The sequence below is a fragment of the Ahaetulla prasina genome, chromosome 1 (assembly GCF_028640845.1).
Source record: "Ahaetulla prasina isolate Xishuangbanna chromosome 1, ASM2864084v1, whole genome shotgun sequence".
NCBI classification, from domain to species: Eukaryota; Metazoa; Chordata; class Lepidosauria; order Squamata; family Colubridae; genus Ahaetulla; species Ahaetulla prasina.
Genome location: NC_080539.1, coordinates 217,667,454 through 217,695,128, shown reverse-complemented (window position 1 = coordinate 217,695,128; position 27,675 = coordinate 217,667,454). Strand labels below are relative to the sequence as shown.

General features: G+C 38.0%; 1 protein-coding gene across 1 annotated transcript in view; it reads left to right on the top strand.

Moving 5' to 3' along the window:
• The window catches only part of MYO3B (myosin IIIB), a 284,495-nt gene extending 267,261 nt beyond the window's left edge, over positions 1-17,234 (top strand). Inside the window, exons 31-34 of the mRNA XM_058190849.1 lie at positions 13,317-13,417; positions 13,822-13,868; positions 15,796-15,940; positions 17,175-17,234. Coding sequence (XP_058046832.1) covers positions 13,317-13,417; positions 13,822-13,868; positions 15,796-15,907 — 260 coding nt within the window. The 3' untranslated portion in view covers positions 15,908-15,940; positions 17,175-17,234. The remainder of the gene's footprint in view (positions 1-13,316; positions 13,418-13,821; positions 13,869-15,795; positions 15,941-17,174) is intronic.
• The last annotated feature ends 10,441 nt before the right edge of the window (positions 17,235-27,675 follow it).

Genomic DNA, 27,675 nt, shown 5'->3' with positions numbered 1-27,675 from the left:
CATCTATTCTCTGCCTCCCGAGTCCCAGCTAATTGGGAGGAAATGGAGATTTTACAGTATCCTTCCCCTGCCATGCCCACCAAGCCACACCCACAGAACAGGTAGTAAAAAAATTTGAAACCCACCACTGGTATGAATCTATGTGAATGAGAAAGAATGTTATGATCCTCCCCCACACCATTAATTTTTCATTCCAAAGGACCCCAGCTTAACAGACCTTAAAAGCTGCTTTAAAAAAGAGTGTGGATTCCTATTATTTCTGTCTTGTGCTATCCCATGTGGGAGAGTTGACTACCATATGCACCCAGCAAAAGGGGGGGGGAGAAATAGTATTAAAACAATAGGGACATAAAGTACTGTGGCACCTTAATAACTAGTAATAAATATAATGCACAAGACAGCCCATAGTCTTAGGAAAGAAAGAAAGAACAAAAAAAAAATAAACTCTTTAAACACCATCTTGAAACGTGTGTGATCTGTTTAGTGTGCCTTGTAAATTTAAACCATGTGGTTCCACCCAAAATTACAGTGTTGAAAATAAAACCATACGTCATGAAACCATGCAGAGGAAAATGCATGACTTCTGTTTTCAGAGAGCATGTGTGCAGGAAGATTGAGAAGGTTCTTCTTAGAAGTTATAAACAAAAGGCAGCTCTCCCACTTATAATTGTGCTAGAAGTTCTGGAATCCACATGACATCAAAGCAACTACCCTATTAGCATTTTTTTAACTCTAGGAGCATATTCCATCTAAGTAAACAATGCTATAATTGGCTGCTGTTGCAAGGAATCTAAGTGATTAAAAAGTCGGAATACCTTTTTTTTTTTTAAAGGGAAAATCCTTCAGTGTTATCTGTCTTGATATGATGTTTGAAGTTATAATGAAAAGGTCACTTTTAATGTTAAATCCTCAAACAAGGAGGTAATAACCATATGCTAAATATATGCTAGATGAACCTCACTTTTTATCTGAATTCAACTGAATTAAACTTCGAGGTTTGTTTCATATTCCAAATAATGAACCTGAAGAGAGTGAAGGAGCAAGGATGATCCACCTTCAAGGCTGTGCTTTGTGTTTTCCATGAGTCATTTGAATCTGCAGAGCCAGATGGCAATAAGCCCAGAAGTGTGAATCATCTTAAGATGCACAGATCTTCTGTATCCAAGAAAGTCTTGGATAGTTCTGCATGGAGGAGACTTGAAAGCTCAAATCATATGGGGTCTAATAATTACGCCTTCTCCAGTATAGATTCTTAGGAAGATAGCTCATTTGGAACAGTGACTCCTCAAAGAGGTAGTAGATAAGATCCTTGGTGGAGCAGAAATTCAGGCTCTTTAACAGTTTTCTACTTCACAATATCACATTTCTCACAATATGCTGTTTGGGAACAGGGAACGAGTTGTGCACAGTTTGAAAATGACTCGAGAAGTTTGGACATGACACAAGCATTATTCATTAAAGCTCTTTTATCAGGCTTCAGTGCAAGTCCAAAAAGATGTAGTTGCTTTAAAGAGTCCATATATTAAAGTTGGGGTTTTGTTGCTGTTGTTGTTGTTCGAAAATCTTCAGCTATTGGTGACTCAAACGGCTGACACTGTACAGTAGTTATTTTTATATTGTTGTGCCCACGGAAAGGAGTAAGGATTGTGAGTTTTGAATTAAAATTATCTCTAGTTTTCATGGACCTACATGTGCTATGTTTTCTGTATAGCTTACAAATAGTATTCAGGATAATACTACATTTATACAAATTATTTGTTCTTCCTGGGAATTTTTTAAGGCAAAGATATGATCTCATTGTCCAACATCTTCTGAACTGTGATTGATTAAGAAAACCAGAGTATTATTACACTTAAGGATTCTAATTATGATTTCAAAGGTACACCTTAATTCTAAACAAAGTTTCTGATTTTATTTCCGTAAAAATGAAATCTTGCTATCAAAGTCCACATTTTACTAGCAATTGTACACTAATATCTAAATATATTTTCCTCTTTGGAATTGGGATAATGCATCCATTAACCGGCATAGTAGCCAGAAAAGCATTTATTACTTATCAAATCATTTTTCTGAGACTTCAAGCGGAAAAATGAGACCTGGAAAAGGAAAATACAGTTGAAAAGGTCTTTATCAAAGGAGAATATATTTTATTTTTGCAGCAGAAAAGTCTTCTTTTCAAGTTACTATAATGCATTACATAAGGTATGATCAATATATTTCACTTTGGTTTTTAAGTACTTTGAAATAAATTAGATTGTAGGAGAAAAAACAAAGGACAAATTAACATAACTTTCAACATTGCTTAAATTTTCATGAACCTGGACCTTGCAATGTTGTGATGAGCTCCCTGGAGTCTGTGCTAATATTTGCCAATAATTAAATATTACATTTTCATTTTATGTTTGCTATCTCTCTCTATATATATATATGTTCGTGTGTGTGTGTGTGTGTGTGTCTTTCTGTGTGTGTTTATTTTCTTAATTATTAATGAAAACTTTTAAATGGTCCTATTAATTTGGGGGTTTTTTCCCTTCCGTTTCTTGGTGCTAATTTTCTAATGCTTGAATATTTAAAAGTAACATTTTTCAAATATTTTCTCTCTCTCTCCTATTCCCCTCCCAGCTTTTAATTAGTGTAGATTATTCAGAAGGAATGGCAATTTAAACCCTGAAGCATACAGCTCTTGGGGATATTTCCAGTATCATTCTCTGAAGTGTCTTAAGGATTAAACAATATCTTATAATTCAGTATATGAAATAATTTTGCAGTTTACTTTGCTAGGAGGCGATCTGGTTCCTTTGGGCTCCCAGTAGAACCCAAAGCAGGATAAAAACCAGCAGGGGGTAAAATAATTCAGCTCATATTTCAAAATATGCAAGGAAGCCAGAGTTCTTTTCCTATTCTTTCGCTTTACAGCAAAAACTGTAAATAGAGAGACCATTTCCTCTTGGCGGCATTTCTGGCAGTAATCATGCAATCCAGCAACAGTCAAATGGTGAGTGCAGGAAGTGTAGAAAAAATGAAGCAGCTTTTGAATAATTCTCCATCCTATGATGGGTGGAACATTTATTGTTAAAATAAATCGTTAATTGTCAAAATTTATTGTTAAATTCAAGAGCCTCAGGCACAGGTACATAAACCTCCCCCCCCATAACCACCCTAGTAAATAAATTAGTGGCTTAGTTTCCCCCAAACTTCAGGTCTTTATTTGTAACATCCTCCCTCCAACTGACATTGTAAGTTTTTAGGGTGTCTTCTTAGGATAAAAACGGATGGGGATGAGATAACGCTAATCCAAAGAACTCACTGTAATAATTTTGAAGTAAGTAGATTAATAGTTCCCAATGATTTTCTTGCAAACTTTTAGGTGTTGGGAGAGTTGATTATTTTTGGAAGGGGTATGGATATCTTTTTGTCTGTAATAATAGAATCCTTATTCCTTAAGTGAGAATTGCATCAAGGTCTATTGCTTATTAGAATGTTTTACTGAAAGAAGTGAGGTATAAAAATGGAAAACATGCTATATTCAAGAATTTGGGGTGGGGGGTTTCATTTGAACTGAAATGCAGTTACAGAATTTAATATCAAAGAGAAAATTAATACAGCTTTCTGACCTGCTATGTCAGCTTTGGATTGCTAATGTGCAGTGATGTACTCCATTTTAAAAAAAATTATATATATCTGACCAGACACTTTCGCAGATCAGTGTATCTGCTGTTTTTCCCTGTCCTACTTAAACCATAAGGGCCAACATCTATTTTTTTTTTTTTTTTGCTGCCAGAAGTCATTTTATACCTTTTCCTTATTTTTAATAAATCAGTGTATACGTTGAATGTTTTTGTCGCAATATGTCTGTATATTGTATACATGGTGAGTGGGTTTTTTTTGTTGTCAGTGACTTTTGACCTTTTGCTACATAATATATATAATTAAATTATTATGTCATTATTCTACCCTTGTCCATATATGCTTCTGCTGTTTTGACCTGAAACTATTACCAAATCATAATGCATTCAAAGTAGCATGAAAGATGGGACTGGAACTGAGAAATTCATTAAAAGAAAGTTAGCTCTGCAGGCACTTTGGACTTCAAAGGCCAAAAGTACAAGTCGATTTGAGACAGATCTAAAAACTTGTCTTGTCTTAGAAACATCAGAAGCTTGTTAATACTTGCTAATATTGTATGATATGCTTATAGGAAATAAATATCAATCATCAATCTGAAAACTGCATTCTGCACAAGTTGAAGTTTCCAGAATTTTGTTTTGCAGGTATATACCCCTCCAAGATGCATTACTTTTAATTATTTATGATAATTTATGAGCCGCGGTGGTGCAGTGATTAGATTGCAGTATTGCAGCCTACTTCTGCTGATCACCGGCTGCCAGCAGTTTGGCAGATCAAATCTCACCAGGCTCAAGGTTGACTCATCCTTCCATCCTTCTGAGGTCCGGTAAAATGAGAACCCGGATTGTTGGGGGCAATAGGCTGACTCTGTAAACCGCTTAGAGAGGGCTGTAAAGCACTGTGAAGCGGTACATAAGTCTAAGTGCTACTGCTATTGCTATTGCTATTTCTTCCTTTCTTAGAAGACTGCTATCCAACCTTTCCATTTCTGGAGTTTCAATGTACATTACTCATTGATTCTTAAGAGGTGTTTACCAGTTTCCCCATCCTGAGGTGGGAATCCATAGGCAGGTCCACATTTAAACCTGCAGTTCCACAAAAAAGAAGCTACCCTCCAGGCAGAACAGTTGATTCTCTTCCAACCTCCACTTTAAGCTCAGTTGAGAGATAGATGGCCTTCTCTTGAAAGAAAGGGGAAAAAAACTTAAATTCTTCCCGTACTTTATTCTCTTCCCAATTTCCATCCTTTGGAGCTGGGAGAATGATACTAAAAGAGAAGAAAAGGCGGGTGAACAGAAAGGATTAATGATGGGCTCTGCCAGCTTCTGATAATAGAAAACAAAATAGGACAGCATACGTGAAAAGTCCATTTTGTAGAAAATGGAAGGCAGAGAGTACAGGAGAGAGGGGAAAGGAAAGAGATGCTGGAGGGGGACGGCAAGCAAGGGACAGAAGGAACCCAAGGGGCATCTTTCATCAACAGGCAACAGGAGTTTAGGGTGCTGTATTTCCTTCCTTTTCCCTTTCCTTTCCTATAGAACAGTGTTGCTGAGAAAAGCCAAAATATCATCCCTAGGGATTGCTCTCAGTTTGGTCAAGTGCTGTCTGGGATTCTTGAAGGAGATCGAAAAAAACAATATCTCTGATGCCTACACAATTTCTGAATCACTCAAGCAGATGGTCCAGTTAAAGTACTGGGCTAAGCAAATAAATGCACAAAAGATACTGGTATTCTGATGAATCAGGAATCCTTCTATAAAAGATCCAGTTTATCTCTTCCTACAAGTTCAGTGGGGAAAAATGGAATGTAAAATTCATAAATAAAAATTAGTGATTATATATTATTCTGATGTCAGATCCTTTTCCTTTTCTTTCCTGCCTGCATCAAAAAGTCCTCCATTTAAATCACCCAGATGGATTCATAAACATTTGGGAAAAGAGTCTAGCAGAAAACTGCAAGACCTTGAATCTAAGGTCAGAAAGAAAAGATGGTCTCTGAAGAAAAGCTCCAATCCATCCCACCAGGAAGATTACTTCTTTTCAAGTTTGTCATAGCCATATTGACTACTAAGTGTAGGTTTGGTTCGTTATAGGACAATCTAAATCGACTATTGAATACTTTAGAATATCATGGACAACCAAGAAAACAAAACAGATCATCAGAGAAATCAATCAGAGTTGTCACCCGGCATAAATAACCTTGAGGATTGTATTTTTCTTCCTTTGGATGCATTATGCGAAGGCTGTAATGCTAGGAATGATGGAAGGAAAGAGAAGAAACAATCAACAACAAAGTGGAAGGAGTCAATTTCAATGGCGATGAGTGTACCACAAGAAGACCTGAAAGACCAGGGTAGGGACAGATTGTCAAGGAGAAAATCTACCACTGAAAGTCAACTCCAACTTGTTGACTCATAATCAATCAATGAGGAACTGACTGATCAATCTAATCTAATTAGATACCCACCTTAGCATCTCACCACTTCTGGATTTATCCACATAACTGCTGTTTTCCTGCGATTTAGAAGTGTGTGTGCATGTGTGAATATTAAAATCAGAATAGATTACATCTGCTAAGAGTGAGGAAAAATAGTATAGTTAATAATAAATATTATTTCTCTCATAGGATCATAGAATCGTGGAGGTAAATCATGTCACGCCAAGGCTAAACTGATTCAGTTTAAACTGAACTGCTGATTCAGAGGCTCAGAAAGAGACTTTATACATTTGGATAAAGAACTGCAAAGTCTCTCAGGAAAATTGCCAGTCTGTAGGATCCACGGTTTTGAGGAAAAAATAGGATTTTCTTTGTCTTCCTTACAGCAAAGAAGAAGAAAAAAATCAACTCAAACTTATCCTCTCTTTCCGTTCTAAGTTTTGATAACCAAAAGCAAACTATGAGCAAATATAGATACAGGTGGAATAGAATCACTCAAAGGGCCACAATTCACTTTGTCAAGAGAGTGGCAACGACAGCAACTTTCTAACCCAGTCCCCTAGTTGAAGAAATTTGCAGAGCTATCACATTGGCAACCTCACAAATGTTTTCTAGGTATTGTAAAAGAAGTAAATTGTCACTAATTTCAGACAAAGTTTTTCTCAGCTGTGGAATTGTGGGGCTTACATATGGCAGCGATATAGAAAACTTAGTTGATCTATACAAATGAAACTGATATGCAGACATGTTAAAATCGCTAAACAGGAATGACTTAGAGAAGAAATAGGCCAAGCCTAATAATTGCAGGTACAGCAGAAGATGGTGGGTAGCTAACCTAGGCAGATTTCAAAAGCTAAGCAGGTTTAGCTCTAGGTAACATTTGTTTAAGGGCCATGTGGGAATTTCAGGTCTGCTGGTTAGACTGGGAATCTAAGAATGTATTGGAAGAAAGTAATAGTAAGCCACCCCTGCAGTGTGACTGGGGAAACTATGTGTATGTGTCAATAAAGTTACCAGGAGTCACATTAAAGTAGTTTATAAAAAATATTAACTGTAACAATCTATACTCTGTCAGTGATGCTTTATATTTCTTACTATTGAAACAGCCAGTTGATGACTTGGTGATGTCTGATTTGGACCACCAAAATATGCAGTAGTTTATTGACAGGCTTTGTTGACTCTCTGGACATTTCCTGATTTATTTATATTTTAATTTTTTTAAAAAAAATCTATTTAAAAATTTATTATTTTTTGTTCTGCCAATTCTCTACATTGGCTGGGATTTCTGAAACATTATCAATTCAAACTGATACTGATAATCTTCTGAACTCTGAGTAGAAGACCACTCAGTTATTTGAATAAATTGACTCAGATTCATGTTGTGTACTCAATAATTCACCATGCAATCGGGTGACCAAGTTTTTCCCTGGGTCAAAATGGCCACCTAGAATATGTTCCCATCTTGCTTCTATTCTTCAGAATTGACTCTTCTTTAAAGGTTTGAAAAGGTCCTTAGGATGCTGCTTTTCAATTTCAAATTATAACAGTGTTCATGTTTGTTGCTTTGATTTTACATACAAAACACAATATTGTAATGTTATGGTTTTTATACCTTAGGTATAAATACATACCAAATAATATCATTAGTTCTTAAACTTAATAAATACCTTTAAAATAGAATCTCATGATAGTTTCTGGACCATAACGTATTATGATAATTCACCTCAAATTTAGAGAGAGGGAGAAAGAAAGAAAGAAAGAAAGAAAGAAAGAAAGAAAGAAAGAAAGAAAGAAAGAAAGAAAGAAAGAAAGAAAGAAAGAAAGATAGATAGATAGATAGATAGATAGATAGATAGATAGATAGATAGATAGATAGATGATTGACAGACAGAGAGCCATTGGTCTTATCCAAGATGGTGATGAGTCTGCATATAGATGGGAGGTTGAATAACTGGTCCTGAAATACAGTTGTAACTATCTGGAGCTGAATACACTTAAAAATATAGAGATGAGAGTGAATTTTAGGAGGAGCCCTACTATTTTACCACTTCTTACCATATTCAACAGCACAGTATCAGCAGTGAAGTCCTTCAAATTTTTGGGTTCTATAATCTCCTAGGACTTGAAATGGACACTTAATATTAGAACCATCATTAAAAAGGTACAACAAAGAATGTTCTTCCTGCATCAGCTCAGAAAGTTCCAACTTCCCCAAGAGCTGTTGATACAGTTTTACAGATGAATTATTGAGTCTGTCATTTGTACTTCTATAACTGTCTGCTTTGGCATAGAACCAAACAGGACAGGTACATACTCCAACAGATAGTTAAGACTGCAGAGAGAACAATTGCAACCAACCTGCTTTCCATAGAAGACCTGTATAGTATGTGAGTCACAGGGAGGGCTGAGAAGATACCTCACTTCCTGGATATAAACTGTTTCAACTCCTTGTTTTGGGATGCCCCTAAAGGGCACTGAAAGCCAAACAGCTAGACACAGAGTTTTTGGGTCATCACTCTGCTGAACACCTAATTCGCTCAGTACTGTTTTATGCTTAAGCATATTTACCCATGTAGTAGGGTTGTAGTATTATTATTTATCCTTCTTATTATCTTTCTTACTCCCCCGTCTTATTGTTATTATTATTGTTGTGATTATCATTATTTTGTTGCTTTGCATGTATGCTAAGAGCTTCTGCACCGGAGACAAATTCCTTGTGTGTATAATCACACTTACCCAAATATAAAGTTGTTAGTTTAGTAGGCAAGATACAGAAAAAAGCATGTCTGCTTTGAAAATATGACATGTCCTGATATGGTTCTTTTATTATTCTTCAGAAAATAGAATTGTCCCCTGTCAATTGTTTCTTACCTGCAATGTGATTTGTCAATATCGTACTGTCACAAAGACAAAATGCATTCTACTAAAATACCTGAGGGTTTTAAAAAGAGGTATATTATCCCTTTCATTGACATAAGACTATTAGGAAGATGTTTCCAATAATTAAATTGGATAATAACTAATTTCAGGTAATAAAATGCTGGTCTTTTATGACTAAATTCAAGTTGTTATTCAAAGGCTGCCAAAATGGGGTAGGAACTTCTTGGTCTATAAATAAGCCATATAAGGAATAAAGTTATTGAATATTACAACTTGAATAGCAACTTGAATATTAACAGCAAGAGTTAATATCAACAATCCTGTATTGTAGTGTTGGTATCTAATTCTTTTTCATTTCTCCTGCTCCTATTTGCTATCCCTAAGTTGCCATTCTTACAAACTTTTATTACATGTTGGTAGAAGAGACAGAATCGGTCTCAAAGTTATATTTAAATTTTTATTTTTAACATGTTATCATACAGAAATGTCTCAGTCTACTAAGCAAAATTTCAGCTTAAAGCTTTAGCATAAATCTCTTCACTATAATCTTAAAGCAATAAGCCTTAAAGGAATTTTGAAAAACTGCAGTGCTATAATAGCTGAATCAAAATTTCCTATTCAGAGAAGTGGGTGTGTGACATCTTTGTAATTTCGTTAAGAAGCTGCAAATAGGGCAAAATAAGGATAAAATTAACTAGCAGTGGCAATCCTGCTCCTGCTGTTGGTGATATTACCTTTACTCACCAAATACCATTGCAGAAAGCATTATCTACTTTGGATTTGAATTCCTCATCATGGCCATTGAGATGTGTGATTAGGTCCACAACTTTGTCAGAATGAGAGTAGTGTTTTCTGCTCTCAGTTCATTATTTTGATATTTTTAAAAAATTGCTCACAAAATGCCAGCAACAGTTGCAAAACAGAGAAATGAACAGAGAACTATGCTAATTTTACGTCTAACAATTTGGCTGTTGGTCTCTTGACTTTTTAGGGTCCTGCTTGGGAATGTGGCTACAAAGCACCTGTTGGATATCCACAGGATGTAACATGGTGTGTGCTCATTCACACAATTAGGGATACAAGAGACGTTTACACAAAGTGCAAAGTTACTATTTTGTATTCAATATATTTACATAATGCTTCCTCTTTAGTTACATCTTGAAACAGTTGACAGTGAAGTTTAAAAAATGATTGGAGTTCAGTAATAAAATTCAGTGCAAAGATTTGCTAAGAATAGCCGTTATTCAGAATGATACACACCTCGTAGTGGGCTAAGCTGAGCTCCCCTTTCTTTGGAGGTGTTCAAGCAGAGGATATGCAGCCATCTTGATGGACTGTATGCTAAAATAAAGCCAGGTCATGAAACACACTTGGAAGTAAATCAGGAAGCCTGTAATTGGGGAGTGTGTCTAACAAGAACAAAGAATGCTTATCTACACGAAATATGCATGTGTAAATCTGGTAACAATTCTGGATAGTTAGAAAGCTGATAAAAGTAACAAGAATTAGAGAACTTGTAGGCTATAAAATTAGGAATACAGATGGTCTGCAGCCAATTAAATGTGTATTAGATAACTCCTGGGGCATTCATTAGCCAAGGCTTAGGAATAGGGAAAGCTAGAGACCAATAGAACAAATTGTAGAATTATTACTAAAATGTTCATTAGATGATATTTCTTATTATCTCAACTTGTCCTGCCTTCTCTTTTAATGAAAGTGTATAAAGCTTTCTTAATCCTTGGTTCTTGGTTCTTGGCATTTTGACCAGGAGCCCTTTTCCTTGGAGTAGTCCAATAAAAACCAATCAGAAAACCTGCACGTCGTGTCTGGCGTCCATCATTGGCATCGGCACCAGGCTCAGACCTGAATTGGGGACAACCATCTCTTAGGTTGCTATTTGAGGTTCAACTAGAAGATAAAATCCATTAAGATGTCTCTTTGTATGACTGTAGAGATTCTCTGTCATCCAGGTCATAGCTGTCTCCAAAGTGCTTTTTCAAAAGACGATTGGACTGTTTTTTCTTTGAGGAAGAAGGAAGAAATTTAGTTTTTGATCCAAGAAACGTCATCCATTGTGATTGGGGGTAGGAGAGAATTCTTAACTATAGCCATGAAGGCAAGGGAACTCTGTGACTTGGAAGTTGCAAGATTGGGAATCACTGATGTGGAAGAAAAACTCCAATTCTTATGTACTTTTTTAAAAGAGTAGACACTTTACTGTACTGCAGCAATTCCATTTGCTGACATTTGTATGAATTAAGACTGAGGTTTGGAAGGAACAAAACAATAGGACTTTGCATGCTTTGAAAATGATCCAGAAATGCTTCAAAATGTGGGCAGCACATTTTTAAGGAATTGACTCAATTTAATTGAATTGACTAAAACTGTTGTGTCTTTTTTTGAGGCTTGCATAAAAGAAGGAAATAACCCATGGGTGACTGTGTTTGTATTTATAACTTAGCCACTTCACTTTACATTTTTTCCTTTGCATTTAAAAGCAGCTTACCTGTGAAGTCAAACAATAAATGGGCAACATTGCCATGTTCTAATTTTGGTATTTGGAATTGATTGTTGCAAAAATCATTTCTTTGATCCAGCAACACAATTTTTGTCTGTTGTTTTTGCTGCCATTTCTTGAAATGCCACTTTTTTAATTAATTGTGATACTACTCCACAGTTAGCTTTTAAACATTTTATTTAAAAAAGGAGCAGAAAGCAACCTTTGAATCACCAAAATGTATTCTTGTATTGCCAATTCAAATTACACATTGTGTTTATTTCCTGTTTCAGTATATAGTAGTAAAGCTATGAATTTCTCAGAGGTGTGATTCCTAAATACTGAAAAAAAAACCTGTCATGCATTTATTTATTTATCATAGTTAAGAAGGGCACAGAACCATGATTGTATGCCTTTATGGAAGGCCAAGAGAGTTGTGGGGGGGGGAACCTTACCTCCAGGGGGAATGTTTCCACAAGGTGTGGATAACTGCAGAGAAGGCTCTCTTCCTGGATCCTGCCAATCAGAATTCATTTGCTGATGGGATCTGTAGCATACTTCCCTGTCTGACCAAGTAGGGCAAACTGATGTAACCTGGCCCCATGCCATGTAGGATTTTTAAAGCTCATAACCGGGGGTGGGTTCTACTTACCTTTACTACCCGTTCGCAACGGGATTGTGTGCATGTGCTCACTTTGCTCGCGTGTGCGCCAAGCTTCTGCACATGCACAGTTCACCTATGACGACATCTGGGTCGGTAGGCAGAGCCTCCCACCGGTTTTTACTACCGGTTCTTGAGAACCGGTCCGAACTGGGGGCAACCCACCACAGCTCATAACCCAGGGGTGAAAGGTAAAATTTGTTTCTACCGATTCTGTGGATGTGGCTTGGTGTGTGTGGGGGGTAATGTGACTGGGTGGGCGTGGCCAACCTTTTTTTTTTTAACTTTTAAAAGCATTTTTTCTACAATTTCTTCGGCCAAAGAGATTGTAGAAAAAATGCTTTTAAAGTGTTCTGACGATCCCAGCTGAATTGACTGATTGCCAGAACCCATTTTTTTACAACTTTTATGGCTGAAGAGGTTGAGAAAAAATGCTTTTAAAAGGTTCTGATGATCCCAGCTGAGCTGCGTGATCATCAGATGCCTTTTTTTTAACTTTTAAAAGCATTTTTGGCCGAAGAAAAAATGCTTTTAAAAGTAAAAAAAAAAAAAACCTCTGATGATCACGTGGCTCAGCTGGGCATGGGGGGGGGCAGGGATTTTTGCTACCGGTTCTCCAAACCACCCACCGCCATCGCTACCAGATTGGGCGATCCAGTCCGAACCGGGAGCATTTCACCCCTGTCATAACCAATATTTGGAGTTGAACTTGGAAGCAGACCAGCATCCAATGCAGCCTGTGCAGTAGAGGTATTAAATTCTTTGGGTGCCCAAGGTTGCCCACAAGGCCACATTTTGTACCAGCTGAAGGTGCATTCATCGCATTCTTACAGAGTTAGAAACACATGCCCTATTTGCATCTGCTTCAATTTCACTTCTGTGTCTGGGATGACAGATACCGTAGCTTACTGCTTAATAAGTAGCAAGGTTATTTATCGTTCTTATCCCGTCATTCAAAGATGCGCATGTGTGTTTTGCTCCCAATATCTCAATACAGAATATAGCAAATAAATGGTTTGGGGTTTTTTTTTTAACATTTCCAATGTACCCAGTATCCTTACATTTCTACTGACATGGGGAAATGACCAAAGTTAGTAAATCCAGAAATGTATATATAACAGAAGAAAGAATGATGTTGACTCCCAAATAGGAAGTTGCTTGCAACACTTGGCCCTGCCAAGACCTAAAACGGCACTATCTCTTTTTACCTTCAGAAAACTGCCTTGAACGGAAGCAGAAACTACCCCGTCGAAGATGTCAGCAGCCCAAAGTGCTGAATAGCCCTGAGGATAACATATATTATAACCAGTTAAATGTAAGTTCAAAGTGGCCGTACAGCTGTTTTACTGTCTTTGTTTCCCATTAATAATTCTGGTATTAATACCTGTTCTAAGCCTACCAGCCCCACCCCACCCCAGTGCCCTCTCCCCACTCCCACCCCAGAGTTCTTCAGCTCTCGTCTTGAACATGTGCTTATGCTCTTTATCTGTTGCTTTCATGTCAGGATGTCTGCCTTCACGGTGAATAATTGATGTGGTTTATCAAAGACGAGCAAGATGCATGCTTCATCAGGCTCGCTTGAGCCCTTTGATCAAAAAAATTATGCTGTGACTTCTGATATTATCAGCATCTGCTTGCATTCAACACAAAATCACTTTGAATTAAAAATTAACGACTTGCTGCTTTGCTTTGACTGTGTGTTCTTGGCCCTCTCCACAGGGAACTCTAGGATATCAAGGGAGCAAAAGGAAGCCAAGAAAACTTGGGTAAATATCCATCTTCTTAGTTCTAAGCAACAGTAAACAGAAGAAATCCTTTGTGAGATTACAGGAAAGGCGCAAACTTTCTAGAGCGATTTCTGAAAATCAACAGCAAGCTTTTTCTCTTTATAGCAGCTGTGGGCATTTTGCTACTGATGCAAAAGGAAAGTGTGCGTTTAATGTGAGCTGTATACACATGGGGGAAACGGTCTTTCCCGGGAGGGGGGAGGGGGGGCGAGGGGGGACGGGATATGCTTCTCAGCAAAATGCAGGCAGTTCGTTTCACAGTGAATTTGCTAAAAGTAGCCAGTGGTGGGTCTTGTCAAAGTAAAGACCTGCAGACTGTGAACCCAGATGTGACAGGAAGGACAGCAATTCAGAAATCCTCCTGATCCACAGCATAAACTAGCTGGAGGGGGAAAGATAAGAAGGAAGGTCATATGTTTCCACAAAGAGCAGTTCTTGGCTATTCTTTCCTGGCTCTTGTGGCAAAGGCTGCTTATTTAAGTGGCATTCATTTTATTATTATGGTGACAAGCATTATGTCGCTAAGTATGTTGAGCTACATCTTTGAACATGCTGGCCGGAAATAGTGAACAGTGTAGCCCAGAAGACCTGAAGGTTTGGGAAAAACCACACTATAAAGAGACTTTTTTCCTCTTTTTACAGGGAGAATCATAATGCAATGGCCTCTGCATTATTTATGGCAATACCAGAATCATATTAGGCAATAAAGCATGCTAAACGCCTGAATATAATTTAGTTTGAGCTCTGAATAGCCCTATCAAATATAGACTGTGCTTTAAGTTTGTCCTGTGGTTTATAGTTAAATAAATCCATGGATGTTATCCATGTATGCACCACGGATAGTTCTCTAGAACTTGCCCACCAAATTTAAACTATCCAAACAAACAAATGTTAAGTTATATTATCTTTGTAGGCACATTAGGCCTTCTGTCACTATTGGGAAGTTTTGTCATGGATGTCAAAGGAACAACTTTAATCTTAGAATGAAGTCGTATTTGCGCTTGAAGATGTTACTGAAAATATATCATGACCAGACCTAACTGGATATAAGAAAAGATCTGGTGGCTGAGATCATAAAACCAACCAGCTGCTTTTAAGAAGCCCATAAGCAGAACTTGGGAGCAGTAGCTCTCTTCCACATGTGTTTCCCAGCAACTGGTGTCAAAGAGGCATCCTCTTTCAGGAGATAATAGAAGCCATTGATAACTTTATCTTTCGTGAAATAAGAAGTATCTGAGCTGTTCTTGTGATTTATGTTTCTTATGCTCTTTACTGCTATAATAATCAGAGGTTATGAATCTTATCTATATCTATATTATGTATCAGAGTAGAGATCAAAATGGGGTTTCCCAGGATTCTCTCACCTAACAAGTGATATGGTGAAGATTCATGCCTTGCTGAGTGTACAGATCACTTAATTAAAATCTGAAATTACTATAAATCAAAGCCAGAGCTTTCTATCGTCCTGAGTAAGCAATCCGGAATTGATGCGGATTTGCTGCTATGAGAAATGCTATGTTCTCAGGTCTTGTAGGAAAGCTAGAGTCTTCACCAGCCTCTGTTAGATAAGTAAAGGTAAAGGTTCCCCTCGTACATATGTGCTAGTCATTGCCGACTCTAGGGGGCGGTGCTCATCTCCGTTTCAAAGCCGAAGAGCCAGCGCTGTCCGAAGACGTCTCCATGGTCATGTGGCCAGCATGACTCAATGCCAAAGGCGCATGGAACGCTGTTATGTTCTCGGGTCTTAGGAAAGCTAGAGTCTTCACCAGCCTCTGTTAGATATTCACCTCAAAATAATGTTTGCTCCTCCACTCAGACCAAGGCATGTCTTGTACCAATTAAACAAAAATACCTAGAGATATGACGTGCCATTTATAATGCTTTATTCTGTTTTAATTTTCCTTAGTCAGATAAAAGTGCTGGATTGGGAAGATGAGTATTACAAGTCATTATCAGTGGTAGATTCTATCACGGAAGAAGACAACACCTTTCAACCCCTTACTCCCTTTCAAAGCTGAACTTTTGCTCCCTAACTCATCAGTGTGAGGCTGGTAAGGAACTCAAAATGTGTCTCTCATTTTCTAGCTGACGTATGGATGTATACATAGGGTTGTATAATGTGCACATATGTATATGTTAAGAGCAGATCTGCCAAATAGTGGTATCAATCAGTCTACTGCAATGGTTCTCAAATGGTGATCTCTACAATGTCATCATAGAGGGTCCACGAAGTCTGAAGACATGTTATGATTTAAATCTTGTGTTAAGTCTTGGTGGTCCATGGCCATGCTTCATGGCCACAAAAGTAATTTAAAGGGGGGTCCATGGTAAAGTACCATTGGTCGCTTTGGAATAGAGAGAAAGAGGGAAAACAATGTCACAAATCACAGACATGGTACCTGGGAAAATTTGACTTAATTTGTAACACAAGGATGATTAGTCCACCAAACCAGGAGAGCATTACCATCCATTTAAAATGCAATATATGGACAGTGTGTGTATGTGTGTGTGTGTGTGTTTGTGGTGTTTACATTATCTTGCAAAAGAGAATTCAATGATAGGACATGGGGGTCTTATTTTCCCCAGAAGAGAAAGAAAAGCATATCAAAAGCTATGTAGTAAAAGACACATACGATGAAAGCACTTAAATTAGCAACCTTGTAGTTGTTGTTTTGAATTGAAGCAGCAAAAATTTAAAACCCAAGCAAGAGCAACTACTTCATATGATCCCAGAAAATCAAATTCCGTTGGCCCTTATTCTCATTAAAAAAAAAACTGGGTGCATTAGGCCAAGGACCTATCTAGTCCAGCATTTTGCTTGCACAGTAACCAACCAGCTACAACTTCAAAAGTTCACAGCTGGACAGGAGAGAGGCAATGCTTTCCCACTAAATTTTCCCAGCAACTGGCATTCATAAATAAACTGCCTAATAGGATGCAACAAACCTGTAATCATATGAATTGCCTTGCTTCCTGATTTTTTGTGCCTGATGCTGCCTCTGGTATCAGAGGATTGGGTGATCAGTATATCTAATCACCAGAGTTATCCTCTCCAGCATGGGTTTGCCCAGCTACATGAACTTGGAATAACAGAATAACAGGGTTGGAAGGGACCTTGGAGGTCTTCTAGTCCAACCCCCTGCTCAGGCAGGAAACCTTATACCATTTCAGACAAATGTTGTTCAATCTCTTCTTTAAAACTTCCAGTGTTGGAGCATTCACAACTTCTGCAGGCAAGTTGTTCCACTAATTGATTGTTCTAACTGTCAGCAAATTTCTCCTTAGTTCTAGGTTGCTGCTCTCCTTGATTATTTTCCATTACTCTACAATTCAGTTATGTGTTTTGTGAACAAGCTCTTCTTTTCTTGCTGAATACTAAACATATTTGCAAGAGTATAACCACCACTGAATTTAATGGGACTTGATTCTGAGGATCACATTGCTTGCCATGTTTTATCAATTCAATCCCAATTATGTTTTCTCAAAAATAACTCCACTGACTTATTTCCCAGTCAGCGTGTATTAACTAGACCACAAAGTATACAGCTTTTGGAAAGTTCTTGTGCTTCAGATTTTCTGCAGCGTTTATTATTTTTGATATTCTGTAAAAACAGAATATCGTACCAGTAAAAACAGGAAATTGAAAATTGTACAAAAAAATCAACATTGTTAATGTCAGTACGAAGGCACAGGAAGTAGTCATTTGGAATCTAAGTATTATCAAACCTGGCTCTTCTTCTCTATAACAACTCTGATGTACCGGTATATGCAGCCATTTCCAAATGAAGAGATGCTGTACCTATTCTGAACCAGTGTCTGGATATCGTGATGGGTAAAAACTAATAAATTGAGATTGAAGCTGGATAAGACAAACACCTCTTAAATGGTGATTATTGAGTACAGGAATTGGGCTCAGGAGTTGGGTACAAGGGTTGCATTCCATTGGAAAGAATAGATGTTTTGCTGACCCTACAAGAGGTCCAAGCAACTACCATTGTCAACTTTGTCATTTGTTGAACTGCAGTAAAAAACAAAACAAAAGAGTTGGTCTTTTGATGGAATAATCCAATCCGCTATAGTCCAGGTTATAAGAGAAAGAGGGTCATCTTTTGCAGCTCATCAGGAAATGTGCTTTATACAAAGGGAGGTTGTAGGGTTGTTGCAATGGATTGAAGTGTCATCACGTATGAAATTGGCCTTCTCTAAAAATGGGGGGGGGAGTCCCATCTGAGTCCTGTTTAGACTTCTGAGGAACTTGTTCAGAGTAAGAGGTTTTAGCACCAGCTAACAGAGCTTGCCGTTCCGGTGCCTCTTCTTTAGGTGTAGGGCAAGGAGTTACTAAGTCATGCTTCATTCAACCTTGAGATGATGGCATTTACGTGGGTCCTCTCTCGATCTCTTGGTTTGGTGCTGAAGGTATCATAGGATATTCACAGAAGGATGATAGCATCTTCGTTTCTACTGGGACCTCTAATGGCCCCTGTGGATCTTGGCTTCTGTTTTCCATAATCTCATATTCATGCAATCCCTTGCCCTCTGGGGGAAAAGTAAAAGGCTCAATTATTGGGGAGACCAAATCTATAAGCAGCTCAGCTGTTTCAATTGTGACCAACAAGGATTTCTTTAAATTTTTCTAACAAGTTGTCTTGTTCTTTCGTTCCTGAACTGCAGTCAAGTTACCATTGTTAATATTCTGAGAACCTCATGGTTAGATTACTGCATACACTCCATGTGGGATTACTCTTGTGTTTGATCTGAAGCCTGCATATAGAGCAGAATGTGGTGGGTTCCTGAGAAGAACAATTGGTCATGCAGATGTTCATTTGTGAAAGCATCTCTCCAGCTGTGTGGAGTCTTTGGTGCTCTCTGAGGTTGGTTGTTTGCTTGCAAACATTTCATGATGCTTCCTACTTGGATGAAATATCTGCAAGCAAACAGCCAACTTCAGGCAGCACCAGGGACTCCAAAGTTTAACCATGTGCTGCAGATATTCTCTTCTATTACAATTAGCTGATGATTTTACATTTGGCATAAAGCCCTGAGCAATTTTGGATCAGGAAACTTTATTGTGAAAAAATTGTGAAATTTGGTTATCAGGAAAAGTGTGGCTGCATGTGCCAAGGTTGGCAGAGTATCTCTTATGGAAATTCCCAGGCAGGCCATCTCTAGGTTGGAATCTGCAATCTGGAGGGTTCTTCCCATTGAATTGTGCAAATCACCACCCTAATATCTTTGATGCTCCTTTTCAGACCTTACTTAGAGCAACGTTAGGTGACAGTTCAGTTCTGCTCTCTCTGTTTCCCTTTCTTCTTCCTTCTAATGATCAAGTAAAAACCTACAAGAATCTAGCTAAGATGTTTGTAGCTTGGAACGACACGTGCTGAGTCAGAGCACGTGGTGTTTCCTTGTTCAAAACTCCTTTTCAAAATAAAAACATAGCTTCTGGGGAAGTGGGGGGGGGAACCTGACCAGTAAAAAATGCAGAGATAAGTAAAACAAATTGATTGAAGCTATTATAAAACAAGATTGAATTTACCATCTAAATAATTTAAGTAATGTTTAGTGAGGATATTCTTTTGACCACATTTTTCGGTTGAAAATATCAGGAGGGGTGCTCTTGGGTTCAAAGATGATTAGTTTTACCCAAAGATATCTTTATGCTAATACAAAGTGTATTGGTGTTTGTGCAAACATTGAGAGAAGCAACACAATCTGCCTTGAAAAGTGCAATTACTGTATAGGTCAGTTTAGCATAATTTTGCCCACTCCGACTGACACCTATCCCACCCTTATGCACAGTGAAGCTACTTCTTGTGGGGGGGGGGAGCTTTAGGTTGTCCTGAAGCAGCTACAAATAATATCCACAGAGTGGGGTCAGGAAAATCAAGATGATGTCTACAGTGGTCTTTGTCTGTGTGACACACAGAGAAAGCAGGTGAAGCCACTTCAAATCAAGGTGATGAACAGACATAATGCTCCTTGCTCCACCTATTTTATCCATAGCAACAACCAGTAAATAGGTGCTGAGACATTTTCAGCTTTCTAAATGTGAATAATTCAACTGAGATGTGACTGCATTTTCAGTAGAGGGAAACAGATTCATTAGCTGCTCTCTTTTAAAGAGCAAAATATCTTTCAGTGGCCAAGAAAGGTCTTCTCCATTTTTTTAGATCTTCTCACTCAACTCTTCTACTGGATTTATTTCTTTAAAAGTGCAAAGAAGCTGGTTTACTATTGTCCTTATCCAGGGTTGCTGTTGTTGTTTTCTTTCTTCCTGGCCTATGCTCCTGGGCTTTTCTGTTGTCTCCTATCCCAGTGCTAACCTGATCTATTCCTGCTTTGCTTCTTTAGGATCAGCCAAGATTTGAAGGAATAGAAAACACAGATTTGCTCCCTAGAAACTATTGGCCATTAATCTTTAGTTTTAAAGGGTCTCTTTTCTAAAAGGAAGATATTGTTAATGAACTCTGTTCTGAGACCTTCCTTTAATACAAGAGTGCTTATTTGAAGCATCTGTTAATGAAGAAAAGGAAAATGCAGAGTCTGTATCCTCAGAACCGCCATAAAAAAATTGTAAGGATAATTGTTACGGGTTAAGTTAATCATCAAGACCCACTACAGGAATCTTATAAAAGTAACATTAAGTTTTGTTTTTATTGACCTGTTTTTCAGTTTTAACCAATAAGCTTTGTCTTGGTTACTTGATCGTGGTAGCCAAAGATGCGGTGGAAACTAACTTAGAAGCACTTTGCAGAGGTGTTTGAAAGCTAGAAGGAATTGTAAAGATGCAGTTGTGCTGTGTGTTAACAAAGAAAGCTGAAGGAGGCATGGAGAAAAAGAGAATCCCACCCTACCAGATAAAAGAGAGCCTTGAGTGTGTGAACATCAAAGAATAGTTAATGACATGAAATACCATTAAGGGTTAGTATCCCTCTTGTTTCAAGCTTCTCACACCTGCAGCGTATCGCCTATGTTCTCTTTGTTGGTGCCTCTGAATTGCCTCTATTAGCATTTACAGAAAAGCCCTTGGTGAAATCTTTGGTGTTGTGCTTGGCTTTCTCTGTGTTCCTTGAAAAGTCAAATATTAGCCCTCTATGGGTTTCCTTTATGATACAGTTCCTATTGCAAAAGAAGACTTCAAACATCAGGATGCCATTGATTGCAGAGGAGTTGAGCTGAATGAAGAGAATGCTTTTGTTATTTAAAAGTCATATCAGCTACTCCTTCGTTCTCATCACTGTCTTGGGTCTGACCTAAGCATAGTACATAAAATCATCTGCTACAATGACCTACCAGACAATGAATACTTCAGCTTCAGCCAAAACAATACAAGAGCACCCAATAGATACAAACCAGTGGTGAAATCCAATTTTTTTTACTAACGGTTCTGTGGGCGTGGCTTGGTGGGCATGGTGTGGCTTGGTGGGTGTGGCAAGAAAAGGATGCAAAATCTCCATTCCCACCCCACTCCAGGGGAAGGATCCTGAAAAATCTCCATTCCCTCCCATTCCTGGGGGAAAGATATTGTAAAATCTCCATTGCCATCCCACCAGCCAGAGGTGGTATTAGCCGGTTCTCTGAACTACTCAAAATTTCCACTACCAGTTCTCCAGAACCTGTCAGAACCTGCTGGATTTCACCCCTGTAACAAACTCATGGTAAACCAATCCAAACTAGACTGCAGAAAATACAACTTCAATAACAGAGTTGTCAACACCTGGAATGTGGTTTCTTCCCCAAATCCCCAAAACTTTAACCTTGGACTGTCTACTGTAGATCTCACCCCATTCCTAAGAGGTGTGTAAGGGGCGTGCATAAGCGCACCAGCGTGCCTACTGTCCCTGTCCTAATGTTTTCTTTTATTCATGTCCTTTTCATGTATTTATAATTATGTTTACACTTGTATCTGTCATAAAATACATGATTGACAAAATAAATAAAATAAATAAATTCCCCCAAAAAACCCAACTCTAGCAGCTTGCCAAACAAGCTCCCCTTTTGGGAAGTGTAAAACCAGAGCATGGCATTCCAATTAGGCCAAACAGGCTCTCAAAAGCAAGGCAGGGAGAGAGGCAGAAGAATTGAAGAATCTTGGCATAAGGGAAGGTATAACTTGTTTCATTTTAGACCCTGACGGTTTACCAAATGGGAGAACCATCTGTCTTTCTCAGCCATTTAATACACCCTTTGGTGATCATGATTTGGGAAGCAGGGAACTGAGGATTTACCCTAGAGGGAAGAGAAAGAAAATCAAGAAATTTGGTCAATTATCTTTGGCCTAATAAAGTCAGAGACCCTAAACAAACAAAACACTATAACTGAAGACACTGCTCTACCAGCCTGGACTTTCTCTTTACAAATGTCTCTTTTCCAGTGACAAATACCAGGTATGTTATTCTATGGAAGTACATATGCTTTTATTTATCACTTCAGTGGTAACCCTGGCAAAGGAGTTATTTAATTTGCAATCTGTGATAAATTGACTTGGTGATGCAGATGACAAATATAAAGCTATTTTTATATGTTTACCCATTGTGAAAAGACGTTCTTGAAGTTTGCAATAATCAGTTAAAATAAAAAGATTAGGGATGAACTCAATCAACTAAAACACTTTTGTACTAAAACACTTTTGTACCTGCATCTAGGAGTTTGCAAACACTCCAGATAATTTTGAATTAAGCCTTCATAATTCAATACCAGATTTTTTGGGGGGGAAGGAACCGTATTATTCTTCTACTATATTGCTTTTCTTCAATCGGAGTTCTTTTTCCTTTTTTAATTAATATTCTCAGTGTAGCAGTTATGAAGCAAGCCTCAGTTACATGAGAGATGTTTTATTAAAAAGCAGGCCTGGCATCTTTGCAGGGAACTCTTTTTCTTACACATTTACATGCTCCCCAGCTGAGTGGCCGTCCATTTCATTTGATGATCCGTTTATTCTGCCCGTAGGGCTATTGCAAATCTTGGATGATTTGCTCTTAATCATGGCAACAATAAAACAGGTAACTTCTTTTGAAGTTAGGAATGCAAGGCACTGTTATGTCTCTCCCCATTCCCTGCCCGCTTTTATTAGGAGTCTTAACACCCAAGAGTGATAGCTCAGACTGACATTTCATATCTCATTGCACCATGTTCAGATCACTGTAATAATTCAGAAGCCATATTCATGTCTAATAATCATCCCCACCAGCAGGTCACTAGAAGCAATAATTTATGTGAAGATTGACACCTGGCGTCAGAATATAAACTACATTATGTTTAGGGTGGAATACATGTATCCCTTCCCTGGAATGATTTATCAGTCTAATTTCTTGCAGCTATATCCTGAGGGTAAGTAAAGGTAAAGGTTCCCCTTGCACATACGTGCTAGTCATTGCCAACTCTAGGGGGCGGTGCTCATCTCCGTTTCAAAGCCAAAGAGCCAGCGCTATCCGAAGACGTCTCCATGGTCATGTGGCCGGCATGACTCAATGCCAAAGGCACACAGAACGCTGTTACCTTCCCACCAAAGGTGGTCCCTATTTTTTCTACTTGCATTTTTACGTGCTTTTGAAACTGCTAGGTTGGCAGAAGCTGGGACAAGTAACGGGAGCTCACCCCGTTACAGGGCAGCACTAGGGATTCGAACTGCTGAGCTGCCGACCTTTCGATCAACAAGCTCAATGTCCTAGCCCCTGAGCCACCGCGTCCCTTGTAAGATCAGACTATATGTTTGCTGTTTCCCATGAGGAGGGTGCAGTTCTCCTAAGGTGACAATCAGTCTGTGGGCATTTTACATTGCCTAGGTATTTATAGACACTAATAGCTTTGACTGACTAAATTACAGAAAATAAATAATGGATCATGTAGTTCGTATAGCAGAATTCTGTGCGTAAATATTTATGCATCATATATTATGAATACAATACAATACAGTACAGTACAGTGCAATGCAATGCAATGCAAAGCAATGCAATACAATACAATACAATACAATATGTTATATGAATACTATACTATACTATACTATACTATACTATACTATACTATACTATACTATACTATACTATACTATACTATACTATACTATACTATACTATACTATACTATACTATGGTTATATGAATTCAATGCAATAAAATAGTTATATGAATATTAGTTTCTTCCCATCCATCCCCCAAATTTGAACAAACATAGTAACATCTATAATATCATTAGAGTTGCTTAGACATGTATTTATTCACCGGCATGAAAACTGGTAAGACACTTTATCAGTGTTAGGTGTATTTTGTTCACAAGGCTTTACTGTATTTCCTATCAACTCAAGATAAGCAATAACAATAGAATTTATAAGTGGTGGGATTTAAGTAATTTAACAACTGGTTCTCTGCCCTAATAATTTCTTCCAACAACCAGTTTGCCAAACTGCTCAGAAAGTTAACAGCTGGTTCTCTCAAAGTGGTGCGAACTGGCTGAATCCCACCACTGAATTTATATATCAAATGCCAAAATATGCCTTCATGATGCAATTGTTTGGTCTCAACACATTGGTTGTTAATGAACTCAAACATAAGTAATCCATGTCTCAAGCATGGAAACTCAAAATTGGAGACAGGAAAGAACTAGCATTTCATGTATTTTCCCCCTCATTCCTCCTCAACAAAGCAGTATGATTGGAGCATCCTGATAAGTATGATAATATTTATAAATATGATAAATATGATCATAAATATGATCAGCATCCTGATCCACATAGAGATGTGCTATGTTCCTTCTTGCTTCAAACGCTCTACCATCATCCCAGTGCCGAAGAAGCCCACTATCAAGGAACTGAATGACTACAGACCAGTTGCTTTAACATCTGTAGTCATGAAAGCCTTTGAAAGGCTAGTGCTTTCCTACTTGAAAACCATCACGGATCCGCTGTTAGACCCCTTGCAATTTGCATACAAGCAAATAGATCAACAGATGATGCTATTAATATGGCTCTGCACTACATCTTACAACATCTTGAATCTCCAAAGACCTATGTAAAGGTCCTCTTTGTAGACTTTAGTTCAGCATTCAATACCATCATTCCAGACACTCTTCTAACTAACTAAACCAGCTGCAAGTACCTGAACAGACTTGTAAGTGGATCACAAGCTTCCTAACAAACAGGAAGCACCAGGTGAAGCTAAGCAGGATCACATCAGTTACCTGTACAATTAGTACAGGGGGCCCCCAAGGCTGTGTGCTCTCCCCACTTCTCTCTGTATACCAATGACTGTATCTCCAACGATCCATCTGTTAAACTACTGAAGTTTGCAGATGACACAACAGTGATTGGTCTCATTCGAGACAATGACGAATCCGGATATAGACGTGAAATCGAACGACTAGCTTTGTGGTGCGACCGAAACAATCTGCAACTGAACACACTCAAAACTGTAGAAATGGTGGTAGACTTTAGGAGAAACCCTTCTATACTTCCACCTCTCACAATACTTGACAACACAGTATCAACAGTAGAAACCTTCAAATTTCTAGGTTCTATCATATCGCAAGATCTAAAATGGACAGTTAACATCAAAAACATCATCAAAAAAGGACAACAAAGACTGTTCTTTCTGCGCCAACTCAAAAAGCTCAAACTGCCCAAGGAGCTACTGATCCAGTTCTACAGAAGAATTATTGAGTCTGTCATTTGCACCTCTATAACTGTCTGGTTCAGTTCTGCAACCCAACAAGAAAGACACAGACTTCAGAGGATAATTAGAACTGCAGAAAAAATAATTGCTACCAACCTGCCTTCCATTGAGGACCTGTATACTGCACGAATCAAGAAGAGGGTGTGAAAATATTTACAGATCCCTTGCATCCTGGACATAATCTGTTTCAACTCCTACCCTCAAAACGACGCTATAGAGCACTGCACACCAGAACAACTAGACACAAGAACAGTTTTTTCCCGAAGGCCATCACTCTGCTAAAAAAATAATTCCCTCAACACTGTCAAACTATTTACTAAATCTACACTACTATTAATCTTCTCATCATTTCCATCACCAATCTCTTTCCACTTATGACTGTGTGACTGTAACTTTTTGTTGCTCTCATTAAGGGTTAGATTGTACCCTATGACCATCATTTGTGTTGTAAATGTTGTACCTTGATGAAGGTATTTTTTTTCTTTTTCTTTTATGTACACTGAGAGCATATGCACCAAGACAAATTCCTTGTGTGTCCAATCACACTTGGCCAATAAATTCTGTTCTATTCTATTCTGATAAGTGCCTCCTTGGCCCCTTAGTTGTCTGTTTTAGCAATGGTCCAAACCCTCAGGGAAAAAAGGCAAGTGCCCCTATTTATTTTCCAGTCTCCCCTGCTTCCCCCTTCTAGTGTTTTTGTTTCAAGTTTCAATCGCCACTCTATGTCAGCCGCCCACCTTTAATTCCTATTGTGCTAGATTTGTGGTACTTGTGACTACTTTTTTTCTTAGCTCTTTTATACTTTCCCAGTCTTTGGTTTTCTCATCCTGGTTGATAGCTCCTCCTCTGGCCCCAGTTAAGCTGAAAGAATGGATACTTGGCAACTAAGATTTCCCTTGGAGGTTTCTCTCTTTTTTTCCATTCCTATCTGATTTTTGTCACTTTTGTCATCTTTGCCATTTTTTGTTCTTCATTGTTGTTTCTTTTTGTGGGTTTTTTTTTGTTGGTTTTATTTTGGGATATGGGTTTTGTTTTGGGTTTTTTTGGGGGGAGAGGGGGTAATATTTTTACCTCTGAGCTGCTTCAAATCATTAAATTAATATAATTTGATTTATATTAAATTATAAATTTAATAAAAATAATTATCCTATTAATGGATTCAAAGGAATTTTATCAAGTGAATGACAGAAAGTGGCAGCTGGAGACCAATGAATGGCAGTCATTGGATCTGCTTTGGCTTCAGAGTCTCTAGGGAAATCTAGAGAATTAGTGATTATATAAAAATGAAGATTCCTCTAGATTATATTTATAAACTCATGGCAAATTACTTATGTCTATAAATGTATCATCTGAAGGTGGTCAGACAGCCAAAATCATGCTAGACATTCTGAACAGAGGTTTATTCTCCATCCACCTGCGCTTTTAGGCTAGTTCAACTTCTGCCTGTCTTTATCCTGCTATGTTTTGTCTTCTTTCCAGTAGGAATGTCATATTTGTATTGCAATAATTAAACAATCACTAGATAACAACGAAGAATGTATTTTCTGTATCTCCTTGCTGCTATCGAATACTGATTTTGATTTTTGAAGCCTAAATGTGGTAGCCCACATTCCTGATGTCTTGTGGAATGCCGTTTGATTACTTAACAACTGTAGCAAGAAAAGTCATAGAATGAGGCAAAATTCACTTAACATCTGTCTCACTTAGCGACAGAAATGTTTGGCTCAGTCGTGGTTGTACGTCAAGGACTAGTTTTAGTTTAATTGTAGTTGCATTCAACTGTTTTTAAAAAAGTACTCCTAATTAGTCCTTTCTTTGGTACTGTTACTGTCCCTTACACAATCAATTATCTGTTTTTCTGCATTTATATTATAGTCATTTACCACATCCAGCATGCTTACAGGAAGCAAATTTTAGCAACTAATGTTGGCATTTGTTAGGAGGGTCAAAAAAAGGACTCCTCACTGGAGTTCCTTGTACTTTGTGGTGAACCACATTTCTCAGATGGATTGAATTATCTTCCTGTGGGTTTTACCAGATTGCATAAAATGGTTTGCGTTTTATAACAAATTACCTTGAAATTGAGACACCCTCATACTGCTCCAAAATGTGTTTAT